The sequence below is a fragment of the Urocitellus parryii genome, chromosome 6, assembly GCF_045843805.1.
Source record: "Urocitellus parryii isolate mUroPar1 chromosome 6, mUroPar1.hap1, whole genome shotgun sequence".
Classification (NCBI taxonomy): domain Eukaryota; kingdom Metazoa; phylum Chordata; class Mammalia; order Rodentia; family Sciuridae; genus Urocitellus; species Urocitellus parryii.
The window spans coordinates 78,318,485-78,339,557 of record NC_135536.1 but is presented as its reverse complement, the minus strand read 5'-3'; the positions used below and the strand labels follow the sequence as shown (position 1 = coordinate 78,339,557).

At 33.5% G+C, this 21,073-nt stretch overlaps 1 protein-coding gene across 1 annotated transcript in view; it reads right to left on the bottom strand.

Annotated features, from left to right (window-relative positions):
- Nucleotides 1-21,073, bottom strand: part of Txndc16 (thioredoxin domain containing 16) — a 98,274-nt gene that overhangs the window by 12,172 nt on the left and 65,029 nt on the right. Inside the window, exons 10-17 of the mRNA XM_026411039.2 lie at nt 19,450-19,616; nt 19,027-19,087; nt 14,869-14,992; nt 13,252-13,395; nt 12,652-12,711; nt 8,301-8,469; nt 6,918-7,054; nt 1,814-1,898 (exon numbers count right to left, since the gene is read on the bottom strand). Coding sequence (XP_026266824.1) covers nt 1,814-1,898; nt 6,918-7,054; nt 8,301-8,469; nt 12,652-12,711; nt 13,252-13,395; nt 14,869-14,992; nt 19,027-19,087; nt 19,450-19,616 — 947 coding nt within the window. The remainder of the gene's footprint in view (nt 1-1,813; nt 1,899-6,917; nt 7,055-8,300; nt 8,470-12,651; nt 12,712-13,251; nt 13,396-14,868; nt 14,993-19,026; nt 19,088-19,449; nt 19,617-21,073) is intronic.

Genomic DNA, 21,073 nt, shown 5'->3' with positions numbered 1-21,073 from the left:
TAGAATCTAGATAGATTTTCTTTCCCCCCTACACAACTTACTCATCAAGAAAATGACTACATAGGATTTAGAATGCACTGAAAGACTTGTGGCCCCTTTGGAATGCTTACCACACTACTAAGGAGATGAGCACCTATGAGAAACCTACTATTTGCCAGGCAATGTACTAGCTTAGTTAGGTTTTCATTTAATCCTCAGAATATCCCCCAGAAAGTAGCCCATAACACTCCATTTTAGAGGGGGAAAAAATGAATTCACAGAGTGATAAATAGTGGACAGTGAATTAAAATAAGGAACTCACATGCAGTGTGTGTTCTCTCCATTGAGACAAGAGCCCAAACCCTCCTCCCACTATTTTCGCTAACAAATCTAAAAGGAAATTTTGTGAATAGGTAAAAAGCTTAATGGGAAATTATTAATAAGGTAGTAACACAAATAAAATCTAAACTCATGCCAGAACAAAGTAGAGACAATATAATATTATTGAGGTTAGCAAGCCCAGTCTTCAGATCACTTAGAGGAACTTTAGTTGACCAGCTAATTATAAACAAAACACTCTGTAAATCACCAGTCTAATTCTACGGACTATAATTAAGTGCATATTGACAATACAGAATAACAATTGATATACATTATCAGATGGATAGGTCTCATATTTTCCTAGTTCAGTGTATACAAAAATTATTGATTTCATAGAACTAACAAAAGCATCATCAAGAGCAATGTTTAAGATGAAAGTTTTAAGCTCAGAAATCACAATTAGGAATATTATAGTCAGAAGGTAAGAAAGACAAATGGCTGGGGTTTATAAACAAGTTTATTAAGTACCCCAAAATGAACCATTAACGTAGAATGTCATTGTATTAAAAACAGTCTCCAAACTTGCGATCTAGTCCTTCTTTCTACAACAACTGTTAGCCTTTTACCACTGTGACCAAAATACCTGAAGTGAGATTGTGTTTTACTCTTTCTAGAAAGAGTAAAACAACTTAGAAGAGGAAAAGTTTATTTTAGTTCATGGTTTCAGAGGTTCAGTCTATGGTCAGCCAACTCTGTTGCTCTTGGCCCAAGGTGAGACATCATGGAAGGGCATAGCGGAGGAGTACTACTCCGCTTATGGTAGCCAGGAAACACAGAGAAGGGGAAAGGGACCTCAGGGAAGATAAATACTTCCAGGGCATGCCTCGAATGACCAATCTCCTCCAGCCATATCACACCTGCCTGCAGTTACCACCCATTCAAACTGTATTGACTGATTAGGTTTCAGCTCTTGTAATCCAATCATTTATTTGAATATTCCTGCATCAACAGACACCTTTGGGGGATACTTCATATGCAAACCATAAAAGCAACTACAATATTTTGATAATCATAGGAGCCTCATCTTCCAGACAAAGCAACTAAAGTGGCTAAAAAGTGATTTTTTTAAAACATACTTCAGTGGCAAAACAAACAAACAAACAAAACCCTCAAATGCTAGAGAAGTAAAATTCTCAAAAACTATAACACCTCCAAAGAATCCAAACTGCATTCGAACCTAAAGAGGAAATGAGTATGAAGTATGAATCTAAGATTACCCCTGTGGGCGCTATGGTATGGATATACATACACACTCACACACACACACTCACACACACACACAAATATGTATCTATATAAACATTTAAATCTTAATAGCCTGGTATTTCCTAGAAGGGAAATTATAAATTTGCTTATGTTTCTGAACTATCTTCCTAGATTAGCAGTGTAAAGACAAGCAATACACCATTGCATAGCTTCTTCCTCCCTAAAATTAGAAAAGCAACAAACTTACAGTATCCAAACATCTTCTTCAGAATAAATTCCAGTGATGACACATCCTTTTAGGTAATTTCCTGCTTCAGTAAAATCTTCTTTGGCTATAAATACATATGACAAAACTCTGAAACCTTTAATATTATGTATGCTGGTTCAACAGATAAATAGATTTATAGGTGATAGTACTTCATTATTTGATGTCAAAGATAAATATTTAAGACACCTTAGATAACTTAGTAACTCTAAAATAAATCTGAATGCTTCTAAAATACATCCATTTTTATGACACTAGCTTATTAAAGAAATGTAAATTTATATAATACAACTATTGTTTTCTAAACAAATGTACTCTAAATGTGATTTGCAAGATTTACAGTACTCTAACCATACACAGTGACTGAACAAATATCTGTTGTTTTTTAGTCATAGACAGGGTACATGGGAACAGCTACAGCATGAAAGCAGGAATATGAAATGATACATTTTACAAGGTGTCTACATGCATTAAACAAAAGAAGACTAAAAAATCCTAATTCTCTAATTAGGATTGTGTTAGAATTGTGTAATTCTAAGGGATTTTTGTCCTTTTATTTTCACATTTTCTATAATGTATTTTTGTTAGTTTTGAATTTTTGACTAATTTGTGTATTGCTGTTTTTTATTTGTTAGGATATACATGTTCAGAACTAAAAGTATTATTTCTGTAGATTTTTAGTTTATTTTCATAAATGCCAACATATTCTGAATCCCAATAATGACTATTTTATAACCAAAAAACAAGTTTCAATTAAATCACTGTAGACTAATGAGAAAAGAGCAGAGGTGGACTTATGGGTAAATGAAGTATTCTTGTCATGTGAAAAGTCAAATGATAGTTCAGCACCATGTACCAAAGTTTCACAGCAGCTCAAATAGCCAAATTCTGATGGAAGGAGTAATCCATACAACTACCTTGAGGACCAGACATACTGAACCACAGATCCATACCTTACCAGTCAACACTAAATTCACAATATAAGGGATGTCAATATTGGGTCACCACAGGGCTTTTTCTTTTAAAAGTGTGATTACTTTCCACAAGATTAAGTAACATAGTCTGCAGAAAATCAACTTGGAAATCAACTTTACTAGAACGGTTAATCAGCCTATAGGTAGCATCTGGAGCTCATTTATAGTCATAAATTTAATGAGAAACTAGTAACCTATTCAAATATTTTTAAGCCTGTGCTACAGCAAAGTAGAAAAGACTCATAAGAAAATAAGCAACTAAAAAAGGACTGAATGCCTATACTTTCATTCTAAGAGAAAACAGCTAAATTCTAGACAATAGATAATCTTTATTTAAAGCAATGAAATAATGGAATCTGTTTCAGCTTTTCATTTTTGGTAAATATCAGTGGAAAAACACACTAATATTTTCATATAATTTCCTCATACAGAATCCGCTCTACTTGTAAAAATTTTTTGTTAAAAGTGTTTTCATGAGGGTTGGGGATATAACTCAGTTGGTAGAGTGCTTGCCTTGCATACACAAGGCCATGGGTTCAATACCCAGCACCATAATCCATAGTATGTCATTCTGGCACACCAGAACCATCTTTATATGATTTAATATTGTGCTTTTGATTTTTGTTGAAAGATAACTACATGTGAACTTTATCATCATTTGAGTAGAAATGATCAAGTACATTGTTTCTTATGTTGAGCCCCTATTTAAAAAACAATATGAAAAATTCTTCCCAGGATTTACAAACAGGAAAACATTTTCTCTGTGGATGAATCAGCATCTTAACTTGTATGTTATAATTTATTATATAAATAGAACATGGTAAAAATGTCATCTTTTTGTTTCTAGTTGTTACAGATAGCTCAGGGCTATATTATAATCAGCAGTGTTTTCTGGAATTTTCACATAATTATCCCTTAGTGTTTTATTGCATAACTCTTACCTTTGTTTTAATGATTTACTGTTATTTGTGATATTTTTATTGTCTAAAAATTCAAATTATTTTTGGAAGGAGGTCTAGTGTAAATAATGAATAAAACTTTGGGGCACCAGGTCTAAAATACATAGAAGACAGAGTCAACTGTAGAAACAAAAATATAAAAAGGGGAAGAAAGAGTGAAACACAATCTAAAAAGATTTAGATTGAAAGTATACACATTAAGATGCTAGTTATTCTAGGATTTTGCCTTTTAAGATGGCAAGCCGGGGCTGGAGATGTGGCTCAGCGGTAGCGCGCTCGCCTGGCATGCGTGCGGCCCGGGTTCGATCCCCAGCACCACATACCAACAAAGATGTTGTGTCCGCCGAGAACTAAAAAAATAAATATTAAAAATTCTCTCTCTCCTCTCTCTCTCTCTCTCTCTCTCTCTCTCTCTCTCTCTCTCTCTCCTCTCTCACTCTCTCTTTAAAAAAAAAAAAAAGATGGCAAGCCACAGAGCACATAATAATATGTTTGTAATTTCATTTAGTGTATGTTCCAATAGCTCTCTTTTTTAAAAACTTTGAAAAGAACAAAACCAAAAAAAGTTTCAATACATAAATTTGTAGAAAGTAAAATTTAATAAGCACCTGATCTGTACAAATGTACTGCAAGATAGGGGATCTTCTTCCCATACATATATTCTTAAAAGATTTCATTTAGAATTTGAAATTCATTTCAAAGGCAAGAAAAATAAAAATGAGGGAAGTTTGCTGGATAAATGGAGAGTGATTATAATTAAGAAAATATTAAGGCTAAAAACATGCAATAGCAAATATAACATTCTGGAAAATACTACTGATCAGAAAAAATACCTTGTGTGTACACTTCCTTTAAAACATACTGAAAGACACTCCTATGAAACAAGAGATAAAGAGTAAGAGTTTAAGGATAGGTAAATTGTGATATTTAAAATTAAGGCAGTTTACAATGCCATGGAAAACTATTCAAGTAAAAGTAATTGCTATATGTATTGTGTAAAAGTTGAATGCAAAACTATTAATTTTAAATTCAAATAAAAATAAGTTGAATTAATAGATGCATACAGGTGCAGGTATGTACATAAAATGGATTAACAGCTGGACCGATGTATAGGTATGTACAACACTGGCAGATATAGGTGATGGGTCTGTAGGTTTTCACGTAAATCTTTCAACTCTGCAGTATGTTTGAAAATTTTCATCTTAAAATGTTGAAAAAGTAAATGCAAAAGATTTTGGAAAGACAAATGTTTAATGAAAAAAAAATGCATCAATAATGATAATCTGAACCCATAACATGGGGCTCTATACAAAGACTACAAAAGAAATTAAAAACATCTTCATCTTCCTCAAGAGGGAGTTGAAATCATCAAAATGATTGAATGAAGATGTTCTTCAATGAACTACATAACTCTAAAGAAAGAAATGTATACAATGTATACAGTTAAATGTATACAGTTAAATTCACAATAGCTAAGCTATGGAACCAGCCTAGGTGCCCTTAAATGGATAAGTGGATAAAGAAAATGTGGTACAAATACACAATGGAATATTACTCAACCTTAAAGAAGAATGAAATTGTGGTATTTGCCAGTAAATGGGTGGAAATAGAGACTATTTTGCTAAGTGAAATAAGCCAATCCTAAAAAACTAAAGGCCAAATGTTCTCTCTGATATGCAGATGCTAAATCACAATAGGTGGGTAGGAAAGGGAGAAGTGGAGGTTCATCCAATTGGAAAAGGGGAAATGAGGAGAAAGGAGGGGCACAGGAATGAGAAAGACAGTAGAATGAATCAGACGTAACTTTTCTATGTTCATATATGAGTACACAATCAGTGTAACTCAACATCATGTACAACCACAAAAATGAGAAGTTACACTCCATGTATATGATATATATCAAAATACATTCTACTATCATGTGTAACTAAAAAGAACGAATAAAAAGTTAAAAAAACTAATTGAAGTATCAATAGATAAAGTGAATGAAATAGAAAGCATTTAAAGACATACATACACATTCAGAGATATGGATTTAACATGGGGATGGTGAAATCACATGTAAGCAGAGGGGAAAAAAGAGTAACTGTTAGTTACTTAGAAAGTGTTAAGTTGGTATCTGGCCTCATATCAGGTATCAAGATATCTTAATGGTTAAAATACTTTAAAGAGAAAAAATCAAAGGATACAATCAGAGTAAAAAGATAATATAATTTGCATATAATGGCATATTAATCAGTCTTAAAATGGAAGGAAATTCTGATATATCCTATAGCAAGCATAACCTTTGAATATATCACGCTAAATCAAGAAAACCAGTCAGAAAAAGAAATACGTGATTCCCCTTGTAGTCAGATGCATATAAAACTGAAAATAGAATGGTAGTGATAAAGGCAGGGGAGAGATGGGGTGGAGGAGTTTAATGAATATAGTGTTTCAGTTCTGCAAAATGCAAAGGTACTGGAGGTTAGTTGTAAATAGTGTGAGTATAGGTAACATTAGAGAACTATACACTTAAAAACAGTTGATAAATTTTATGTTATATATATTTTACTACAACTTTTAAAAAAGAAAAATATTCATAACAAGGAGACAATATAAATTAATTTAAGACCCACAATATTATATGTTAAAGCAATAAATTACAGGTGAATATTAACTGATACAATAAGATTTTGGGGGGGATTGAAACCAGGGGCACTCTACCACTGAGCTACATTCTCAGCCCTTTATTGTTCAATTTTTATTTTGAGTTGGTCTCGCTAAATTGTTGAGCCTGGTTTTGAACCTGGATCCTCCTGCTTCAGCCTCCTGAACTGCTGGGATTATAGGCATGTGCCACTACACCCAGCATAAGAATTTTTTATATCTAAAAGTAATAAAATATATATCAAAATCAATAGATTTGAGTGCAAATTTTAAACTACTACACACAAAACTATTATTAAATAAAGTTTAAAAGCAAACAATAAACTGGGGGAAAATAATTTGAAAAAAAATGAAAAAAGCTAATCTACTAAATCTATGAAGATCTTATGCTAATTCATTAGACAAGCACTAAAACCCCATTTCTTAAAAGTAGTATATATAACACACAATTTACAATACATGTTTAACTGTACATTATTTAATTTAAATCTCAACTCTACTTACCTGTTGTCATGGTTGGACTAAATAGTCCCAGTACTGACACACTAGAATAGGTGAGCAAGTCTTTATATAATTCTCCACTTAAATATTTTTCTGCTTCCTGGATCAGTGTTATGTTCACTGGATATGAAATCCTGTTGCTGGATAAATACATAACTATATTCAAAATCAATTTTTAAAGATATCTTTCAGTTTGTTAAAAAACATTGAACTGTACTACAGGGATACTGCCACATCGATGTTCATAGCAGCACAATTCACAATAGCTAGACTGTGTAATCAACCCAGATGCCCTTCAATAGATGAATGGATTAAAAAAAATGTGGCATTTATACAAAATGGAGTATTACGTAGCACTAAAAAATGACAAAATCATGGAATTTGCACAGAAATGGATGGCATTAGAGCAGATTATACTAAGTGAAGCTAGCCAATCCCTAAAAAACAAATGCCAAATGTCTTCTTTGATATAATGAGAGCAACTAAGAACAGAGCAGGGAGGAAGAGCAGGAGGAAAAGAATAACATTAAACAGAGACATGAGGTGGGAGGAAAAGGGAGAGAAAAGGGAAATTGCATGGAAATGGAAGGAGACCCTCATTGTTATATAAAATTACATATAAGAGGATGTGAGGGGAATGGGGGAAAAACAAGGAGAGAAATGAAGTACAGTAGATGGGGTAGAGAGAGAAGATGGGAGGGGAGGGGAGGGGGGATAATAGAGGATAGGAAAGGTAGCAGAATACAACAGTTACTAATAGGACATTATGTAAAAATGTGGATGTGTAACTGATGTGATTCTTCAATCTGTATTTGGGGTAAAAATGGGAGTTCATAACCCACTTGAATCTAATGTATGAAATATGATATGTCAAGAGCTTTGTAATGTTTTGAACAACCAATAAAAAAAAACATTGAACTTAGCAAACAACATATTACACATGATAAACTTGACAAAAAAGAGACAACTAAATACTATTTATTTATTTTATGGGACTGGCGTACCAACCCCAGGATCCTGCACATATGAAGCAAGTGTTCTACCAGTGAGTTACACCCCCAGAGCTCTTCTTTCAAATTTTTGAAACAAAAGTCTTACTAAATTTTCCAGGTTGACCTCAAACTTGCAATCCTCTGCCTCAGCCCTCCATGCCTCACAAATATTATTCTTTTAAAAAAATCAGTTTCAATAAACAAAATAACCATCTCCCCCAAAATAATGGAATGTGCAATGACAGTCCTTATCAATATTTACTCTGTGATCTGTCAAGGAATGCATCCTTAATAAAGGATGTCATCCTTAACAAAGGATGTTAACAAACTATGAGAATTAGAACTTCTACAGACCCCTAGAATTAAAAATCTTATAGTGAAGCTGAATACTTACAGTTGTATAAATTTCAGGAGACCTTCAGTTCCCAGCATACCAACATATGATACTGGGTTCTCGCCTTTCTTGTACATCTTTACAGTGGGAAATTCAGTGACATTTTGCTTAGTACATACATCAGACCAATCTGCACAGTTTATTCTAGTAAGAAGCATAGTGGATGTGTCTAAATTAAAGGAAAATGCACATTTTGTAGATATTAATGCAGAATATCATCTGTTAGAATCTTCATTCTCTTCCTAGCCCAACAATTTTAAATTCTCAGTGTGGAACACTTCTGCTGAAACACTCTTCCTTTGATTTTTGTGACAATTTCCCTATCAGCTTCTTTCCTACCTCTCTTGCTTTTCCTTTTTGGTACTCCTTGAAGGCTCTTCTGCTAGTGGAATTGGAAGTTCCTCAAGGCTCTGTTTAAACTGCTTTCTCTTCTTGTTCTACACTCTGTTCCTAGACAATCTCAATAACCATCAAAAATCTAATGAATACAAAATGTGTATCCTTGGCCCAGATTCTTCCTTGAAGTTCCAGGACCATGAAACCTTACTACCTTCTTCCCTGAGAATGAAAACATCTTCAAACTCTACATATCTATGTCTAAAACCAAATATAGTTTTCCTTCCCGTGTTACTTGGTGAAAATTGTGCAATTCACAGAACAAAGCATCATCCTACATGCCTCCCCATTCCCAAGCCCCTCCATGTCTCATCAATCAGTACACATTTTCAATTTTACCACTTTAAGTTTAAATATTTCTAATTGTTGTCCATTTCTCTTTACTGTCAATACTCTAGTCATCATTTCTCCTAGATAACTACAACAGGCTTCTAACTCACTTCCCTGGATTCAATGGCTCTACAATAATCGTAGATATTATCTTTTCAAAACTCAAGTCTGTTCTGGTGCTAGCCTGCTCCCCACCAACCCTGTTTTGGTAGCAAATCCCCTCCTTCCTCCCACCACCAACCTTTGCAGAGTTAGGTCTTTTTCATTATTTGTGATTACTTGTGAAACATCCTGATTTATATCAGGTTCCTCTGATATATGCTCCTTTATCTCCTTATGAATTAGGTATTCCTTTGTTTAGTTATTTGATTAATGTCTGCCCCTACCAAGAGAGCTGCTTGATAGTAGTGACCACTGACCTCCAGCATCTACAGCAGTCCTTGTACATGAATCACCTTTAATAAACACGTGAGTAAATGACACATGTGAAACTCATCTAGGGTTACAGGCATGCCCATCTAAATATTATAATTTCAGCTTAAAATCACATATTGTAATCCAAAGCAGAAATTCCTATTTGTTCTATTATACAACACGTAAAGTTCTTTGAAATACATAAATTTCTGGGTGAAAAGAGATCAAAAATCAAAACAAGCACCACACAATTCAGATTTTGAAAGAAAAAAATTCTAATAAAAATAAACTTTAATATCATATGAAATAAGAAGTCTCTGTATATTAATTTAGGATACAGCCTAACCAAATGATTCAATTTGTGGGATGCAATATTTTAAAAAATATTTTATCATCCCAAATTTTTAATAATGAAAATTCATCTTTATATTTTCAGAGATTTTTATTATAGTTCATAAAGGCAATGACTTATCTATCACTTAGAATTTAGTATTAAAATTCTGATAAAACAAGCAGTGTCTAATTCACCATTACATTTCCAGTGTTTATAACAAAGTCTGTTATACAGTAGGTACTCAGTCTACAAAAATGTATGAATGGGGCTGGGGATGTGGCTCAAGCAGTAGCGCGCTCGCCTGGCATGCGTGCGGCCCGGGTTCAAGCCTCAGCACCACATACAAAGATGTTGTGACCTCCGAAAACTAAAAAATAAATATTAAAATTCTCTCTCTCTCTCTCTCTCTCTCTCTCTCTCTCTCTCTCTCTCTTTCTTCTCTCTCTCTCTCAAAAAAAAATGTATGGATGGTCACTGATATTCCTTCAAGAACAAATTTTAAACTTTTGAAAGTTTAAAATTTTGAAAATATATTAATACCTAAACAACATATGATCATATAAACAAAAATAAGTTTTTAATCCCTTCCAAAACCAAACCTGCTAAATCTTCTACAAAGTTCTCCTATTCTTTAATCATGTCCTCAACAAGTATCAAGTGATGCTTGTTCACATAGAGCGCCATCTTATATTGCCACCCAAGTACACAATATAGATGTTCTTTCCATTCAGTAAGCATCCTCAACACATCTACTTCTGCTAAACATATTACTTTGTCCCTACAAAGTTGAAACTTTAATATTATCTTTAAAACTGGAAAAAGAGCACATGATACATGTTATTAAAAGTTATAAGCCTGCTATGCTGAAGGTATTATAAAATTTTTATTTTCTATAAAATGGTTTCAGTGTTTACTCATATTTCAATCTGAATAGTGTAATATTCTGAGATAGCTACAGTATTGTATTCCTCTTTATCAATGCATTAATTTCAAATAGAACTCCTACTTTGAAACAAAAAATAGATTCTCTTTGATACAGATACTATGTCAAGCATCAAAATTTGATATTTGCTGCCACCTTGTGACTGAGTAAAAAATATTCTTAGACGGAAATGAAAAATGACATTTTTCCCAGGAAGTCAACCTAAAAGACAAATTAATAGGACTAATGTCAAAGTACTACTATTATTCTAATTTGCAGTTATAAAACAGGATGAACATCTTTAATCTAAATGTCTGAAATACAAAATGCTCCAAAATCTGAATATTTCTGAGTGCCAACATGAACTCCAAAAGTAAAAAATTCCATATCTAACCTCATGTAACAGAAATCAGTCAAAACTTAAGTGTATTAAAAATACTATATAAAATTTCTTTCAGCCTATATGTGTAGAATGCACATGAAACAAACGAATTTCATGTTTAGACTTGGGTCCTATCCCCAATGTATCTCATTATATGCAAATATTCCAAATTCTAAAAAAGTCCAAAATACAAGACACAATAGTTACCTATACTATGCATTTCTACAATAAGTCCTAGAACTTCCAAAATAGTCCATTTATGTGACATCTAATTATTAATAGGATTGTTATTCATCAAGAACATACTGAATGAAAAAGAAAGCAAGTCCTGGATTGGTTATCTACCTTTTTATTCTGTCAACACATACAAGTCAAAAACTAAATGGTAGCCAGGTGTGGTGGCACATGCCTGTAACCCAGCAGCTAGGGAGGCTGAAGCAAACAGATTGCAAATTCAAAGCCAGCCTCAGCAATGGTGAGGCACCAAGCAACTCAGTAAGACCCTATCTCAAAGTACAAAAAAGGGCTGGGGATGTGATTAAGTGGTTGAGTGCCCCCGAGTTCAATCCCTGGTACCCGCCCCGCCCCCCCAAAAAAAGATAAATGGTAAATAACATTCTCAGAGGAGCCAAGAATAAGCCTATTTAACTATGATAGTTTCTATTTACAAGGTAAACAGTAGGAAGCAACCATACCACGGACACAAAATATGCTACCATCTGTCATATTCAAATGATTACAAAATATTATATACATCTTATCCATTGCTACCCCTTTACTAAAAGGTCTCACCACTTCTCCCCATGCCTTTGATGTAATGACGGCCTAGACATTTTGAGTTAAAGTCCAATCCTTATTCTCTTATTTAACTACCACTGGATTAGGTTTAATAGAATAGTTAAGACAAAAAGATTCTAACTATTAAAAAATATCCTAGTCCAAGAGGAGCTAACTATATAGCTTCAAGAACACAGGGATCTTGGATCTTTCATAGACTGTGAGACTGGGTCTTACCTTTCAAATTTTTATCTACAGTATTTAATAATAATTGGCACTCGATAAATGTTTGCTGAATGACTGAATTTAGCCAAAAAAAGTCACTGGTACACTGTGTAGCCATAAGTACTTAATACACGGACTCTCTTTGTTTCTACTAGAAGTCCCATGAAATAATCAAAGTGAAGGCTTCTCAGCACTTTTTGTTGTTGTTGTTGTTACGTGGGATTGAACTCAGAGGCACTCAACCACTGAGCCACATCCCCAGCTCTTTTTCATATTTTATTTCGAGACAAGGTCTCACTGAGTTGTTTAGTACCTCAATAAATTGTTAAGTCTGGCTTTGAACTCTCCATCCTCCTGCCTCAGCCTCCTGAGCTGCTGGGATTATAGCAGTGCATCACCATGTCCAGCTTCTAAGCATTTTTGATACTCTTAATTTAATTTAACCTTGGATACATAAACATAACAACCTGAAATTTTATGTGGTTTTCTATATCTTTAGGATGACACCATTTTATAAAAAGATTACAGCTCAGAAATCAGGAAAATAAGCATGCATATCACAATATAATACCTTTTAATTTAATTGCCACATCAATATAGGACTGTAGAAATGCCATGGATACTGCATTCCCTAGATTAAAAAAAAATCAATAGATATTACAAGATGTTTATCTCCAAAGCACCCATACTTATATATAAAAAACATATAGGTTTACCCAAAGTTATTATTTCCAAATAAGAAATATAGTAGAGAGTACTCAATATTGTCCAACCACTTAAAAGGGCTCCAAATGCAACTCTCTACATTCATACTGCAAGTAATATAGTTGAAAGACTATTATTTGAAGATAAAAGTATATATTTCCTATAAATCTATAAGAACTGTTAATATATTAAAATCATTGGCATGAATCAATAGTCTTCAAATTAATTAGCTAAATACCTAGTTTAATTATTAACCTTCAATTCGTAAATCACATTCATAGATATATATATAAAATCAGTTTTATTCCTTAGAATCAGTTAGAAGTAAATGTTTCAATATGTGCAGTCTATTTGGGACATAGGAAAGCTGTTATTTTTACAATGTGAACTTCATAGAATTCAAAAATAAATTCTACTTTAAATGTCCTAATATGTATTGCAATCTCCTCTACAGGCTGATACTTACAACCAGCATAGAAGAGTACTATGCTGTCAGAAGCCATTACTGTTGCATTAAATGTCTCTTCTGTGAGTTCCACTGTCAGTTCCAAAGGTAACTGTCTCTTCCTATCTCTGTAAACAGTTTCTGCAACTTCATCATCTTGAATATCTAAAATGTTTAAAAAAGGAACTAATTTTGGTTGTATAATTAAAAATATTTAAACTTATAAGCAAGCAAATGAAAATTTGGTACTTTGTTATAAAAAACTTTTAAATACATACTAAGTAGTTAAAATGTATATTTAGAAGACTTTCCAGTTGTCTGGCTTCCTATCTGAAATAACACCGAGATGCTTTCTGATCTAGAAGTTACAAAGTTCAGACTAGTTACAAAGTTTAGTTTAGAAACAATTATTTATTTTTGTTCTACAAATAATATAAGCATTGCTATTTTTTCCAATCATTATATTAATTTACAACTCTAAAAGACTCTACCATACATATTTGGCAGTGCTTATCCAGCTTCTACTATATACCAAACACTGTGATAAATACTAGGGCAAGTGTCAAAAATAACAGACACAATCCCTGACTACATGGTGCTTCTATCTATAGAAAAGCCAGACAATAAACTTGATAAATGAACAAATATGTAATGATAAATTATCAGTTTATGAAGAAAAGTAAGAGAGAATTTGTAACAGGAAAATTTAGATTAGGAGATCCAAATTCTCCCAATTAGAGAATCAAGAAAAAAATGTTTCAGCCTTTGATATAAGAAGGCTGATTCATAGTGGGGTAGGGAAGGAGAGCATGGGAGGAATAGATGAATTCTAGATACCGAAGAGGGGTGCGAGGGAGTGGAAGGGGGCAGGATATTAGCAAGGATGGTGGAATGTGATGGACATCATTATCTAAAGTACATGTATGAAGACACAAATTGATGTCAACATACTTTATATACAACCAGAGATATGAAAAATTGTGATGTATATATGTAATAAGAACTGTAATGCATTCTACTATCATTTATTTTTTTAAAAAATCAATAAAAAAGAATTAATAAAATGTTATTGAAATTTACTCTCTATTCTGTTAATAGTCAGACTAATTTATAACTAGAAACACTACAAAATTTCATTTCCTACTAAAAATAATAAAAATGAAATATGTTGTTATGGGAGAGGGGAAAGTACACGGGAGGGAAACAGGTAGGGAAAGAGATCATGAACTGAAATTTAATTCCATGCAGTATGAGTTTGTCAGGATGAACCCAGATTCTCTGCATAACTATAAAGCTATAATTTTAAAAAATGAAATATATTGTGGTTTCTGGATGGACTTTTAAACATGAAGCAGGCCAAAAGGACTGAGAGAACTGATTAGGAGAATAAAAAGCACAGCTGTGGAAAGTTAGAAGGCTGATGTGTACCAAGAAAGGTATGCACTAAACAAACCACAGCATTCTTACATATTTTTACCTAATCAACTTGATAAAATGTGATTCAAAATAAATTTCTCCAGGCTGCTTCACAGAGTTTTGAATGTGATACTTTCTATGAGAAAGTTAACCCACTATAAACTTCACCAAACGTATAGGTGTCAGGACAATAAAGGAGGTGGCAAGCATTACAACTATTACCCATGTCTGGATCTTCGATGTCATCGTCTTCATCTTCTTGTGTTTCCTCAATGTGATTATTATTTTCCACATGGGAAATTATTAAGTCAACATCATGTAACTCCAAAAATTCCACTGGTACTTCCTAGAAATATGTTATTTTTAAAAAAATCACTAAAATATAGCATAGCATGTTAACCTAAAATGGTTCTACTTGTTTGACCCTAAAATGAAACTAAACTTTGATTTTTTTCTCAAGAAAAAAAAAGGAAATACACAATTACTATGACAAGGAAAGCATCCAAAGCATCCCCAAGACAGTGCATACTACTGAAAAAGAGGATCTGACAGTCTCTCTTGCTTCTTGTCACAACTGCCTTAGACTGAAATCTGTAAAATACTTGAATATAATAAATAGCACCCCTACCTCAACATACAATGGAAATATATATGACTTTAATGCAAATGGAACCAATCAAAATCAGTTATTTTTATATTCTACAGATAATGTTAAAAATAATACTTTATTTAAAATAATCCCACAAAGAAGTCCAATTTCCTGTTTAATTATAAACATAAAATGACTCTTTGTTCTCAGGCATTTTAAGCATATCAAATTCTATTCTGTTGAGATCAATATTATTCCTTCAATAGTTTTTCACTAATATCCAACTATTACATTTTTTTTTATTGGTCGTTCATAACACTACATGGTTCTTAATACATCATATTACACGGTTTGATTCAAGTGGATTATGAACTCCCGCTTTTACCCCATATACAGATTGCTGTATCACACCAGTTTCCCTTCCATTAATTGACATATTGCCTTTCTAGTGTCTGATGTATTCTGCTGTCTGTCCTATTCTCTACTGTCCCCCCTCCCCTCCCCTCCCCTCCCCTCCCCTCCCCTTTTCTCTCTCTACCCCTTCTACTGTACATCCTTTCTTCCATTTGTATTATCTTGTCTTACCCCTCCTTTCCTCTTATATGACATTTTGTATAACCCTGAGGATCGCCTTCCATTTCCATGCAATTTCCCTTCTCACTCCCTTTCCCTCCCACCTCTTATCCCTGTTTAATGTAAATCTTCTTCTCAAGCTCTTCGTCCCTACCCTGTCCTTGTTTACTCCCCTTATATCAAAGGAGTCATTTGGTATTTGTTTTTTAAAGATTGACTAGCTTCACTTAGCATAATCTGCTCTAATGCCATCCATTTCCCTCCAAACTCTATGATTTTGTCATTTTTTAATGCAGAATAATACTCCATAGTATATAAATGCCACATTTTTTTTATCCATTCATCCATTGAAGGGCATCTAGGCTGGTTCCACAGTCTTGCTATCATGAATTGAGCTGCTATGAACATCGATGTAGCAGTGTCCCTGTAGCATGCTCTTGTTAGGGCTTTAGGGAATAGACCGAGAAGGGGAATAGCTGGGTCGAATGGCGGTTCCATTCCCAGCTTTCCAAGAAATCTCCATACTGCTTTCCAAATTGGCTGCACCAATTTGCAGTCCCACCAGCAATGAACAAGAGTGCCCTTTTCCCCGCATCCTCTCCAGCACTTACTGTTGTTTGACTTCCTAATGGCTGCCAGTCTTACTGGAGTGAGATGGTATCTTAGGGTAGTTTTGATTTGCATTTCTCTGACTGCTAGTGATGGTGAGCATTTTTTCATGTACTTATTGATTGATTGTATGTCCTCCTCTGAGAAGTGTCTGTTCAGGTCCTTGGCCCATTTATTGATTGGGTTATTTGTTATCTTATTGTCTAATTTTTTGAGTTCTTTGTATATTCTGGTAATTAGGGCTCTATCTGAAGTGTGTGGAGTAAAGATTTGTTCCCAGGATGTAGGCTCCCTGTTTATCTCTCTTATTGTTTCTTTTGCTGAGAAAAAACTTTTTAGTTTGAGTAAGTCCCATTTGTTGATTCTAGTTGTTAACTCTAGCGCTATGGGTGTCCTATTGAGGAATTTGGAGCCCGATCCCACAGCGTGCAGATCATAACCAACTTTTTCTTCTATCAGATGCCATGTCTCTGGTTTAATATCAAGCTCCTTGATCCATTTTGAGTTAACTTTTGTGCATGGCGAGAGATAGGGATTCAGATTCATTTTGGTGCAAATGGATTTCCAGTTTTCCCAGCACCATTTGTTGAAGATGCTATCCTTCCTCCATTGCATGCTTTTAGCCCCTTTATCAAAAATAAGATCAACTATTACATTTTTAAAAAATATTTTTTAGTTGTAGTTAGACACAATATCTTTATTTTATTTATTTATCTTTATGTGGTGCTGAGGATTGAACCCAGGGCCTTGCACATGCTAGGCAAGCACTCTACCACTGAGCCACAACCCTAGGCCCAACTATTACATTTTTAAAACATGAAAATTTTAAGTCATTAGGTTATTTCAGCAAATCATCCCTGACTATAACTATACAATGTAATAAGGCTATGAAAGAACTCCAAATATGTTTATTCTTTCATATAACATATTTCATCTTTTTAATATTATACTCAAAACAATTTTTTACTCCTGCAAAAATATAATGGAGTTAAAAGGTAGAAGAATCAAAATAAATCAAATTTACTTGTTCCAAATATAATATAGAAATTTTGCATGTAAACTTGTTCACTGAATTATAACATTCACATAGAAAAGAACACAGATTTTGACAGTAGAGACTGATGAAATTTTATAAAGAAGTCATACCTGTATAACCACTGCATTGATTAAGATATAAGACATTACTAGCTCCCTTGAAGCCATCATCTATGCCCTTCTGTTATTCCCCTCTGGCCAAGGTAGTCAGTCACTGTTTAGACCTTTATTACAACTCTGGTTTGAATGTTTGTGTCCCCCCAACATTCATTTGTGTAATCTTAATCACCAATGTGATAACATTAGGAGATAGGCTCTTTGAAAGGTGCTTTCATCATAAAGGCAGAGTTCTCATTAATAGGATTAATGTCTTTATAAAAGAGACCCCAGAGAATTAGATCTCTTCCACCATGTGAGGACACAAAGAGAAGGCACCATCTATGGGCTCTCACCAAATTTTCCAGCACCTTATCTTGTGCTTCCCATCCTCTAGAACCATGAGAAATAAATTGTTGTTGTTTATAAGCCACCTTATTAGTGGTATTTTGTTACAGCAGCCCAGCCAAATTAAGATACTCACCATCCATACATTTTGCTGATTTCTGAATTTATAAAACAAAACCATACAATTTATACTCTTTTTTTGAGATTACTTTTGCTCAACATTGTGAGGTTCATCCAGGTTTATAACATATAAAAGCAGCTTTTTCAGTATTTTTAAATATTTCTTATATAAATATATTCTAATTTATTTATTTATCCATTCTACTGATCATGTGTTGTTTCCAGTTTGAGACTATCAAAAATAATATAACTATGAAAATAATATAGTAATATTGTCTTTTGGTGCATATGCATGTGAATTTCTGTTGGTTACATACCCAGGAATATATTTGCTGGTTCATATGATATATGCAGCTTCAACTTTAATAACACTGCCTAGTGTTTTTCTATTTTCATTTACCAGTTTTTACTCCTGCTAGCAGTATATTATAATTCTTGTTTCTCCATATCTCTGTCAAGGTATTATTGTTTAAATAATCTTTAGGCATTCCAGAAGGTAAATATTGGTGTCTCTTGTGATATTATTTGCATTTCTACCTTCGGTTTATTTACTAAGTGGAAAAGAGAAAATGTATCTTAAAATGGGCAAAATTAGCTTTCCTCACCTTAACTCAGGGATTGAACTATGGAATCATTGAGAAAAATAAACATCAAATACTTTAGGGTAGGATGGAATATAATGAAGTCTGCACTATGAAATATTTTTACCCAAAATGTTTAATGAAGCTAATCAACCTTAAAAATAATTTATAGAAAATAGAAAGGAACACAGTAAAAATGCAGACAAAAGCAAAAAGAAACACACAAATCCAGAATATGGAAAACTACCTATTTATCCAAAAAGTCATTGTCCTAGGGGAAAATGGGAGAGGAAATGTACCATATTAAAAGATTTAATTGTAAGTGACAATTTACAATTTTTTTCCATAATAAACATGTTACTTTAGGATCACATGTACTAACTTTCTTTACATAAACTGATATGATAGGTAGTACATAAAATGACTAACCTGTTCTGCTCTTTTGAAGATCACATTGGTGTGCTGTGGAATGTTCACTTTCAAAGAGTCCCTTTTTCAAAACGGAAACAAATGTTTTATGTTGCTAATTTGAAGAATAATAGTCATCCAGAAAGTCAATCTAAAATAGAACTAAAAGTTCTCATGCTACAAAATGTTTAGGAATAAAGATTACAATTTAGTGGGTCTGATAAATTTCACATATAAATGAATACAAAATGGATTTCCTAGTCTCCATCTTAATTTTAGTCAAGCTTACAATTAATGTATAGCCTTCAGCTCAGCAGTAAGTTCTAACTATGTTGGGATCTATTACAGATTTTAGTTTATTTATATGACTAAGTTGCCATATTAAAAATGAGAACAATATTAGTATTTGCTAAGTAGAGTGAATATTCAATGTGGTTAAGATACCTTAACAAGAGCAAAACTCCTGCTTTTCCCAGAAGACGCCAGGCAACCCATTCTGCAGTTCTTCTATCAGCTTCATACGTGGCTTGTTGGCTAACAATAAAAACCAGTGGTAATCCTAGTTGGAGATGAATAGTTGAAACTTGTTGAGGATCTTCAGCAACTTCAGTCTTCATTTACAACAAAACAAACAAACAAAAAAAAAACAGAATAAAATGTCTTCATTGTATGATAATGTTTCAACATTTGTATTTAAAAACCTCCTACTAGCTTTTATTAATAAAGTCACAATTGAAAAACAAGTCTGTGAAATAAATACATTAATAAAATAATCTCATGAATTCCTAAGTTTAATGCTTCAAATGTACCTATTAGTTTAAATATTGTATACAACTAAGGAGTTAAATATAATATACAACCATAAAAAATAAGAATATTGTAAAGAAACAAACACAAATAAAAGAGCATGGTGCTCAGGACTAGGGCTGTAGCTTGGTGGTAGAGTGCTTGCCCCTCACATGTGAGGCACTGGATTCGATCCTCAGCACCACATAAAAATACATAAGTAAAGATATTGTGTTCATCTACAACTAAAAAATAATATTAAAAAAAGAGCATGGTACTGATAGATATATTTTAAAGAAAACAGAACAGAGAACTAAATTTTTTCATATGTAGTACATAATTTAGGATATAATAAATGATACATTACAAAACAACGAGGGACATGTGAGTTAAAACAGCAGACTGAATATGCACATATAATTTTATTCCTTTTAGAAATCCCAGGAAAACTACACAGAAGTGTGTGTGTATTATTTGGTAGTATTAAGGATTGAGCCCAGAGTCTCACATACACTACCGCCACTGAGCTACATCCCCAACCTCGAGTGGAATTTTTTTTTTAAGTGATACGCACACATATGTGAACAACAGAAAAGAAAACAGGCAGCAATATTTTCAAAGCTGGAGGACAGAATACTAAATGATAGAGAAGATTCTAAAATGCAAAACCTTCAGTCATAACAAGGAAAGCTAAGAAACAACTTAGTTTTTTTTAACTGCATAATCCTAAAATTGCTCAGGAACCATCAGGGTCTGGTATATAGGGAACTGGAAGAGACATATTGAAAGCAAAATAACACAAAGGCTCTAAAATGAAAAGGAACAGATCAAAGCTTTTGAGAAGTAGTTAGATTTCTAGATTCCCCTCCATGAATCCATGAGTGTAGGCAACTGTCTATGACAGTAGGAATCTGGGGCATTTCAGGAACAGCTGAGAGTGTGGACATCATGCCAAAATCAGGGGGGATTAAGTTACAAAGTTGTGCCCCAAGACTCCTTTCAGCTCAGCTCTCAGAATGCTGGTAGTCAGTCCTCTGTCCCTGAGCAGAAGATTGGAAGATGCTTTTCTGGGAACCTCGAATAATCTCCAAAAGTCTAAAGATACTGACAACGGGGTCTGCCAAAAAGCAGCCCAGGCCCAATCACCCTATAGAGCTGGGTCAACAAGTCTCATCAACATTCTCAAAACTTCCAATCAACTTTTTAGTTTTGGATTCTAAATCATAAATAGTTATCCAAGGATTAACAAACATCAGAGGAAAACTGAAAGATAGAGACCAGA